The sequence below is a fragment of the Durio zibethinus genome, chromosome 7 (genome assembly GCF_047325235.1).
Source record: "Durio zibethinus cultivar Kanyao isolate XHJ-2024 chromosome 7, ASM4732523v1, whole genome shotgun sequence".
NCBI lineage: Eukaryota > Viridiplantae > Streptophyta > Magnoliopsida > Malvales > Malvaceae > Durio > Durio zibethinus.
Genome location: NC_143168.1, coordinates 19570577 through 19581130, shown reverse-complemented (window position 1 = coordinate 19581130; position 10554 = coordinate 19570577). Strand labels below are relative to the sequence as shown.

Sequence of the window (10554 nt, the reverse complement as noted above, 5' to 3'; positions counted from 1 at the left end):
TGTACACCTTCCTGTACACCTACCTTGAGCTCCACTATCACCATACCTTGCACCAGCTACCCCCTGAGCACCATTTTCCTTACAAAAACCCTATTATAAGCCATAAGAAGAGGACATCAACACTAAGCACTAAAAATGACCACACCCTATACACTTAGCCTCACAGGACCCTTTCTTTGCCAACACCCAAGTACCCTTCTCTCCCATTCAGAACCCCTGCTAGCCTCTTTTCATTTAAACTTTAGCGTCGGCCCTTCTAAACTGCCCTTGTCTGCACCCTTAACCCAAGGAGACCCCAAATCACCTAGCATACCCACAGTCTCTTAAGACAACACTTTTCCCCAAATCGCATCACCCTTGAGCACCAACCTTTCTCAACGTTTGCCCACGGTTCTTTCCAACACCCACTTCACCCAAAAACTCTTGAAAAATCAGCCTCGACACCAACATTCCCTAGATCAAATGGCCTTGCCCACACAAAGCTCCTCAGCACTACCCTTGCCATCTCCCCCAACCTGAACCACTAGCACCTCCAAACCAACCCAACCTCTAACTAAGACATAAACACTGGCCTTCCCTAAAACCGACACTAGCAGCCAAACCTTCACTGTTGCATCATCTATAATACCATCCCTAATCGTTTCATTTCCAACCTTTATCCGTCACTACCTAGAGCTAAGATCGTACGAAACACCACCCATCCCCAGTCCTTACACACAGCCAACACAGCCTCTGTATACATCTAACTAACAACACACCGCAACCAAAAAATAAAAAAATAAATAGAAAAAAGAGGTCAATCAAAAGCCTCAATTTTCTCGATAGGGAAGAACCCAGCTCCATAACCAAACCTTCTACATAGAAAAGAAAAAAAAGGAAAATCTTTATTGAAACTTTGAGGCTTGATCTGTGTCGATTAAGGCTATTTTTCACAAAAATGAGGATGAATCTGAGTTCAAAGGGTTAAAAGCAATTTTCAAAAATCTTTTGAAAATTTTTTTACCATCGAAAAAGATCACCTGTGACATCAATTTGTCCAGTCACACAAAAATAATAAATAAAATAATATTATTATTAAATAAATTAAACAAAAATACAAAATATAAAATACAAAATATAAAATACAATAAAAAAATAGAATAAAAAAAAAGGGATGGCAGTGGTGCCTTCCCCAGCACCACTGCCACCATACCCTACCACCCATCCCCCTTACCCTACTATCCACACTTTATCCACTACCCTCACTGTGAAATAAGACAAAAACAAATAAAGGCAGCATGGGGCTCGTGCTTGCAACCTATGCCGAGCCTTATGCCATTCACTACTGGAGCTCTATAAATAGAGCTCCTAGCCGAACAAGAAAAAAAAGAGGGAAAATAAGAAGAAAAAAGGGAACCCTACAAAAAAAAAAAAAACACAGTCCTCATCATTTGACGAGGAACCCCAGCACCTAGAGCTTTCTTGCAACAAAAAACAAGATCGATCAGTACGGGTTTTCAAAAAAAAAAAACAAAAAACTCAAAAAACTTCAAACCCAAATCTACGACGATCGAAGATTTTTCTCTTGAAAAGGACAGTGGATCTGAACTCAAGAGGTCGAAAGGAGTATTTTGAAAAATTTTGACAATTTTTCGATCATCAACGATCACTGACAACGACCACCACCGGTGACCCGACGGCGGCCAATGCAACAGTCCGGTGATCGGACGGTGAAGAAGCTCTGGAGCTCTCCCCCTTTTTTTTTCTGAAACAGAAAAAGAATGAACAAAAATTTTTTTTTGTTATATATAGAGGCCTAAAGGCCAAAATGATGTCGTTTTGAACCTTAAGGATCTGTGCGTCAACCTGTGATCGAACCCGGGGCCTGCGCATCTGACCCGCGACCCACTTCCTTCGTCAGTTTCTGACTGGTCTGACTGAACCGAAATCGAATCGGCTAGACCAAACTGAACCGATACCAAACCACTGAACCAACCAAATCGCACCCGAACTGTCGGATCGAACAGCACATTGATCGGATCGTTGACTGGTCCGGTTCAGGTAAAAAAACTTTTTTTTAATTTTTATATATTATTTTATTAAAATTTATGCATATTAAAATATTCATATTTGTTAGATTAAATGATGAAATTGTAATTAAAATTTTTATAATTTTGTTTATTTTTTTTAAAAAATAAACTTTAAAAACAAAATAATAAAAAAATAAACTTAATGATAATACAAAAAATAATAAAAATGCAAGAAAAAAAAATTTTTATCCGACAATTAGATTCAAAGGTATTCCGAGTAGTGATGCCTACGAAATCTCTAGGTGAGAAGATTTTTTTAAATACTACCAGTGTATTGGAGTATTATATAAAAATTTTTAATACAATAAAAAATTTCTTTTGGTTATAAAAAAATAATATATAAGAACTAATTAATAAATTAAGAATAAATAATAAAAAATGAGAGAAAAAGAAATTTTATCCAATGATAAGATTCTAAAAGTATTTCGAGTAGAGATGCTTTAAGAAATCCCTAGTTGAGAAGATTTTTTCTTAAATATTACCAGTGTATTGGAATATTTATAGAAAATCTTCAATACAATAAAAATTCCTCTGTTCTTCATTTCTTTTAAATAAGAATAATAATATAAATTAATAAAATTTCTAAAAATAAAAAATAAAATATGTGCATCATGTTATTATTTGTATTGCATGCATGATATAATTTTTATGAAAAGTAAATTTTGACCTTCGAGGATGAGATTCTTAGGTATTCCGAGAAGCGATGCCTAAGAAATCTCTAGGTGAGAAAGAGTTCTTCTAATATTACCAATGTACTGGAGTATTTTAAGAATTATTTCAATAAAAAAGGTTCTAATTTATTTTACTCGAATAAATTTTGAATAATAATTTTTTTAAATAAAACCAAACAAATCAATTTCCAAAAAAAATCAAGAAAATTATTTTTCCAAACACCAAGAATGAGACTATTTTTAATCAAAATCAAAGGATAACACGTAATTAAGTGGTATCATTTTTAAACGAGCGTCGTGGAGGTGCTAATCCTTCTCCACCATAACCGACTCTCGAACCCAGACTGTTTCACAGATCGTGAAATTATCTTTTTAATTAATTTTAAAATCTTATTAGAAGGATAAATTTTAATAGGTGGCCAATCGCACCTAGCCAAAAAAGACTGGTGGCGACTCTATTTTTTGTTCTTTTATTTTCGTTTCCAAATGCATCGAGCGGACACAAAACCGTTACGATAGCTTGGCGACTCTACTGGGGACTGCCTTTTATTTTAGAAAATCTGGCCAAAATTAACTACTTGTTATCCTCAAATTTGATTTAAACAGTCTTAATCAATTTCTTAGATTTTTATTTTTCATTCTCAATAAAAAAAGGTAAAAAAAACAAATCAAAAACAAAAAGTAAAAAAATTCACACACATTTATTTTACTATGCCTCTTATGTTTTATTTTTCTGTATATATTACTCTCAATAAGTTAGGATATATTTGCACATAATGACATGACGCATCTCATGCATGAGCTCTATACCCTAGTTTCATCCTTTATAAGAGGAAGTAAAGTACCTATGCCCTCGTGAGGTGATAACCTCTGGAATGGCAAGCGAAATACTTCCACTTGAATTAAACCCTTTCCATTCGTAGCCTGTAGTGGGTGAGGATCGGGGTACCTTACTAGTCCAACATGGACGACAGTGAGGAACAATTTGGGAACCTTTAGACACTATCAATCCAAACTCAGCATATAATAAGCCTAAAAAATTGGCCTTTTGTAGAGTCTTGTCCACCTTCTTATAGGAAAAACTTAAGAATAAAAGTTGTGTATAATACAAAACAAAATAAAACAAAAAATCTCAAAACTAAAAAAATAAAAAAAAATTTTTTTCCAAACTTCACACTAACTTAATTTTGTTTCTTTTTCTTTTTCTTTTTGCATTAATCATATCATACAGTTCTGTATCGAGATATTTGCTCTAGGACATATTTCTCCTAAGAAGTTTTCATGGATCCCATAAAACTACAGATCTGCTTATCCTCAGTCAGTGTGCCATGTGAGCCGTATAATAAAGTACATGTTTGGTCAAAAGAAGCTCGATAAAAGAATGAAGATTGTTTGCCTACCTATTATGTGTTTGAATTACCTGAAAAAGTGCATTTAGATCTCACACAGAATAATTAAAAGAGTTAGCTACTATCTGGGTCAGTTAAGTGAAGAAAGAAAAGAAAGCTTTCGTAAAAAGTATGAATAGATTGCATCTCTCATTTTAGTACTGATCGATGAACAGCTGGTCAAGGTAGCTATATAGTTTTGGGATCCACCCTATAGATGCTTCACTTCTAATCAGAAAGATTTGGTGCTAACTAGAGAAGAGTATTCTATTTTACTCGAGATAGAACTATAGTGTCCAGATAAAGTATTCACCCGAAAGCCAAAATCAGGTTATCATAAAAAGTTGGCCAAGCTTATGGAGGTTAAAGTGGAAACCATTGATTCTTTTGTGAAGCATAAAGGTGAACATCTTGGCATTCGTTGAGATTTTCTTCGAAACTTCATTCAGGGGCATTTAAATGATGATCAAGATATGACTGTGTTTGCTCTAGCATTGTATGACATGGTAATCTTTTCAAAAACTTTGGGTTACATTAAGATAACTGTGGTAGATTTTTTTGAGCAAATTGAAACCCAAGCAATTAATCCCGCTCTAGTAGTCCTAGCTGAAACCATCAGGTCATTGAATTTCTATCGACGAAATGAAAAAGGACGATTCATAGGATGTGCATCTTTATTATACGTATGGGTTAGAAGTCATTTCAAGTATGGGAAGAGTGTATTTTTGAAACCATATCTTTGAAATAAGGCACCAATCGAAGAGTTTTGTAAAAGCCAATGGCCGACGTTAAAGACTAAAAAAGAGTGGGTCCTTTTCTTACGAAGGCTTATTGGGGATGAAATCGAATGGATGGCACTTTGGATGCCTCGTGTACCTTTGTTGTATCATAGAGGAAATGAGCCGTAGATACTGCTGTCAGGATTATAGGGTATTATAAGTTATGCTCCATTGATGGTACTTAGGTAATTTGGTGCAAAGTAATTTATTCCTGCCACTCATGATTTGGCCCCAATAGAATTCATTTACGGGGAATCAATCCATCAAGAACTTCAGAGCAATTGATTCAAGCATGAAAGATAACACGAAGAATGAGATTAGGGCCTCTCATCAACAAAGTCACTTCTGATTACCAAATTTGAAAAACAAGGTGGCCTAGAGATATAGTACTCCCTCCTATTGACAACTCATATCAATTAGTTAATTTTTCGAAAGAGGTGCAATTATCAAAAGTTGAGCTTGTCAAGAAAGAATTAAAAGCTGAAAAAAAATAAAAAGAAAAAATTTGAGACTTCACGAGAAAGTAAGGCAATTAAATATGAAGCAGAGATACAAGAGAGTAGATTAGAAAAAGTCATAAAAGAATGGGATCTGGCTAATAGTGATTTAAAATATCTACACCAGGAAAATAAGAGGTTACGAGTCTAATTCAAAACCAAAAAAGTCACTAAGTCTTACCTTAGTCAGTAACGTAAAAGGATGAGCTTCAAGAGGAAATGAACCAATGGAAAGGCAAAACTCAAGAAAAGCAAGAGGAGATCACTAGCATTTCTTAAGAATGTCAGAATTGGAAGGGATTATACTTTACAACCTCAGCAAGATTGGTGGAATGCCAAAACGAAAGGAAAGGTTAAAAGTCATGCTTGCAAAATAGAGAAAAAAGCACTTTGAAGTACTGAATGAAAAAGAATCACTTCACCAGGTGATTTAAGGGTTAGAGATACAACTACAAGACCACAAGAGCCATATTTTAGCAATAATAGATGAGTGGCATAGAAGGGAAAAAGATTAGATCACATGTGATTCAGAAAGGCATGTTCACATGAGATGGAAGGCAAAAAGCTTAGGGAGGCAACAGTACATAGAACACTTAACTAATCCAGTTTGTAAGGTAGTGAAGAAAGCATGAGAGCTGGTTGAAAGGTAAAAGCATTAAGAAGAGAAGTCAATCCCATAGAAGAATATGGACAGCGCCTAGTGAACTTTCTAGATGAGGCAAAGGACCGTTATGAACAAGTTAAATGCTTCTATGGATATAACTCTAGGATGGTAAATCCCATGTAATAAAAGTTGTATAGAATCAATAAAAATTTATAATGTTAAAATTTGTCCAAGAGCAAATATCTCCTACTTGCATTCATGCATCATGTACATCATTTTTCATAAAATAAGTGAAAAATAAAATTTTCAACACATAGCATTCTAATTTTTTTTTCTTCTTTTTCAAAACAAAAAAAAAAACTTTGTGGTAATAAAGGTTCAAGAATAGCTCACCCATCAAAAATTTTGACGCAACCTACTCGTCATTCATATAATACCAGGAATTAAACAAGAATCATGGAGCAAAAATAAGCCAATTGATTTGAGAGAATAGAAAAAGTTCAAGAGGATTTAAGAAAATATCTCAGTACAATAATAGATATCTTAGAAAACTTGACAAGGAAAAAATAGTGGAAGAAAATCCTAGCTTTCATGAGCAATTGTTAGATATGGTAGATCCTGTTTACCCTCTAAGGTTTAAGCCACGATCGACTTAACTTTTTCAAGAAACTAGAGTACCAATTTCTACTCCTGATGGATATCCTAATCTTTATCCAGGAATGACATCCACACCTGTACCAGGATAATTTCAAAATTTTGTTAATCCTGTCATGATGGAAAAACCACTTGAGTCGATCTTAGTTCCTGATTTAGATGATCCCAAGGAGAGAAAAAAGCTAAGGATAAAGACACTTGAGAAAGTATAAGATGCCAGTGCCCCGGAGAAGATGAAGTTATTGGAAGAAAGGCTTAGGGTTGTAGAGGGAATGAATTTTTATAGCTCCACAGATGTAGCTAACCTTTGTTTAGTCCCAGATGTGGTCATTTCACCAAAATTTAAGGTCCCTGAATTTAAAAAATATGATGGCACGAAATGTCCAATGACTAATATCACCATGTATTATCGTAAAATGGCAGCACATACTCATGACGAGAAATTATTGACGCACATATTTCAAGATAGCCTTACGGGATATACAGCTAGATGGTATGTCCAACTAGACAACACTCATATTTATTCCTGGTAAGAGCTCACAAGGGCATTTCTTACACAATATCAACATGTCAGGGCTTTAGCTCCAGATCATTTATCTTTACAAGGTATGAAAAAAAAGGTAACTAAGAGCTTCAAAGAATATGCACAAAGATGGAGAGACATGGCTACACAAGTTCAACCTTTTCTCACTAAGAAAAAAATAATTGTTTTATTTGTGAACACCTTAAAAGCACCATACTAAGAGATTTTGATAGGCAATGCAACAAAAAACTTTACAGATATGGTGATATTAGGTGAAATCATTGAAAATGCTATAAAGAATGATAGGCTCGATGCAGGAGAGATAAGTGGAGCAAGAAAAGGTGAAGCTCTTAAAAAGAAAGAGAATGAAGCTCAAGCAGTGAACTATATGGGGTAACAATTCAAAAGTTTCACACCTTATCCTACCTCAACTACCAAACCCATTACCTTTTCGTAAATAATATTACATCCACTCCTTATCCATACTAGTCATACCAGTCATTACCACAACTGACTTATCCACCTCATTTTCAGCCATCCTTTCAAACACCCACCTACAATCGTCCTGCTGCACCTACTAGACTAGAATGGAGACTTAATCTTAATAATGTTTTAAGAGCCTTGAGAACTACCCAAGAAAAAACCATGTTCGATCCCATACCCATGACATACATAGATTTGTACCTTCAACTTATCGAGAAACATTTATTAGCCATAGTTATTGTTGAGCCTTTGAAACCCTCATTTTCCAAATGGTATGATCCCAATGCATATTGTCATTATCACTATAAGAATCCAGGTCATTCTACTAAGAACTGTATTGTTTTGAAGCATAAAGTACAAGGGTTAATCAATGAATGGGTGTTACACTTTGATACCAGCCAACAAAAAACTTTAAATGTTAATGGAAACCCTCTATCGAATCATATTAAACCATCAATAAATGCTTTGATTGATGGGCAAGCTATGTGAAAAAAGGGGTAGAAGAAGTTAAAACTTTGATGGCTAAAGTATTTGAAGCCTTGGTCAAAGCTGACATATTAAAACTAGTAGAGCTTCAAAATCACTCTGAAATAATTAACTCAATTGAAAGATGTGACTTTCATAAAGGTGCTTTGGGGCATTCTATTGAGAATTGTCACCAATTCTGTCAAGAGGTGCAGAAGTTGATGGATATAGGTCGGATAGAATTTTACGAAGAAAGAAAAAGTTAATGAAAGTTGAAGTGTTTACTATTGATTCAAAGAATAAATTTATACATAGATCAGTAACAATTTATTATGATGAGAAGTCAACACCGAAGCTAGAAAAACTCACCTCTCGACCAATAGTGATAATTAAAGTTTCTAGCTTTTTTTCATATCAGAATGATAAAGCAGTATCATAAAAGTATGATTGTGATGTTATAGTCAACCCAGATACTGCGAACATAATGGGCATAGGAGACGTGACTCAAAGTGAGAGGTGTTATATCCTAGAGGCTCTAGAAAAAGCTAGAAAAGAGAAAGCCAAGGTAAAAAAAAAAAAGAAAGTCAAAGTGGTCTTGATGCAGCCCTTGAAAAAGAATGTCAGAAGCCAATCTTTGAGAGTGAAACATGTGAATTTTTAAAGTTAATAAAACATAGCGAGTATAGCATGGTAGAACAGCTTAACAATATGCCAGCTTAAATTTTGCTATTATCATTATTGCTCAGTTCAGAGTCACATCGTAATGCTTTGCTGAAGGTGCTAAATCAAGCATATGTATCTCACAATATTTCTGTTGAATATGTGAAACAGCTTGTTAGCAATATGATAATTTCAAATTATATCTCTTTTAGTGATGAAGAGATTCCTCTTAAAGGTCGAGGACGTACCAAGGCTCTTCATATTACTGTGAAATGTAAAGGTCATATAATGGCTAAGGTTTTGATTAATAATGGCTCATCTATCAATGTTATATCTGTGACTACTCTGACAAAACTCCCTGTTGATGGATCTTATATAAAACCTAGTCATATGATAGTGAGAGCCTTTAATGAAACCCGAAGAGAGTTGCTGGGGGACATAAAAATACCATTACAGATTGGCCCATGCACTTTCAACATGAAATTTTAAGTTATGGACATCTCTCCTTCATATAGTTATTTATCGGGTAGGTCGTGGATCCGTATGACAGGTGCTATTCCATCCTTATTACATTAGAAAGTCAAATTCATTATTGAAGGGAAGTTAACATATGTGGTAGGAAAAGAAGATTTATTGCTAACTCAATTGATAAATATTCTTTATGTGGAATCAGCAGATGAAGCTCTGGAATGCTCTTATAGATCCTTCGAGATTGTCAATACAACATATATAGCTGAAGGATCTAAATTGTATTCATCACACTTGTTTATGATAACTAAAATGGTAGTCAAATAGCTTACCAAGATGGGATGGTGACCTGAATTCAGACTTGGGAAGAACCTACAAAGAATCACGAAGCCATCGACCATATATGAAAAAAGAGACAGATTTGGCTTGGGATATAAGTTAATAAGAGGGGATATAATAAGAATAGTGAATAAGAAAAGAGATAAAATGATAGCTAATCTTAGGGGATATGAGCCGGAGTCAAAGCCTATGGTCATTCCATACCTCTATGATTCTTTTCACTCGGGAGGATATATTTATCTAGATTTACCAGGAGCCCTAAGTGCAGGATTCATGGAAGAATTTTTAGAGCTGGCCATTCAAATGGTGGATGATGAAAAAAAGAAGAGTGGAAGTGAAGAGCTGTTCGTGTACCCTTATCTTCTAGATTTTAAGCTAGATAATTAAAAAGTTATAAAGCTACTTGTTGTCTTTAAAACTTTGAAAAAGTAATGTACTGTGAAACTTTAAATCCCTAATTACTTTCTACGAGTCTTAGAAGATCTTTTGTGGTGTGTTTATGTTTGTCATTTTAATAAAAGACTTAGAAAATGCATCCGTATTTCTTCTATTGTTTTCATCTTTATTTTTTTTCCATTCTTCTCTTTCTATCATTTTTTTGCCATTCCATTTTTGTGTGCCAATATTCTCTTCATTTTACCCTTTGCAGGGTCCCAAACAATGAACACGAAGATAATAATGGCAATAATCTCATATTTGATTTCAAAAACTTAATTCATGTTGATGAACTTAATAATAAGGAAGATTTAGATAACTACACACTGCTTCTTGATTTGTTAAAACTAATAGAACATGAAGATAAACCAATTGAATGCCATTAAAAAATTACTGAATTAGTGAATTTAAGAGATGGTGAAAACAAAAAAGAGGTTAAAGTTGGTATATCTCTTTTACTAGCTAAAAGACAGAAGCTAGAAGAGCTATTCTGAGAATATATAGATGTGTTCACGTGAA

At 34.4% G+C, this 10554-nt stretch overlaps 1 protein-coding gene across 1 annotated transcript in view; it reads right to left on the bottom strand.

Moving 5' to 3' along the window:
* Positions 1 to 458: 458 nt before the first annotated feature.
* Positions 459 to 10554, bottom strand: part of LOC149518088 (uncharacterized) — a 28282-nt gene continuing 18186 nt past the window's right edge. Inside the window, exon 3 of the mRNA XM_089763408.1 lies at positions 459 to 653. Coding sequence (XP_089619534.1) covers positions 459 to 653 — 195 coding nt within the window. The remainder of the gene's footprint in view (positions 654 to 10554) is intronic.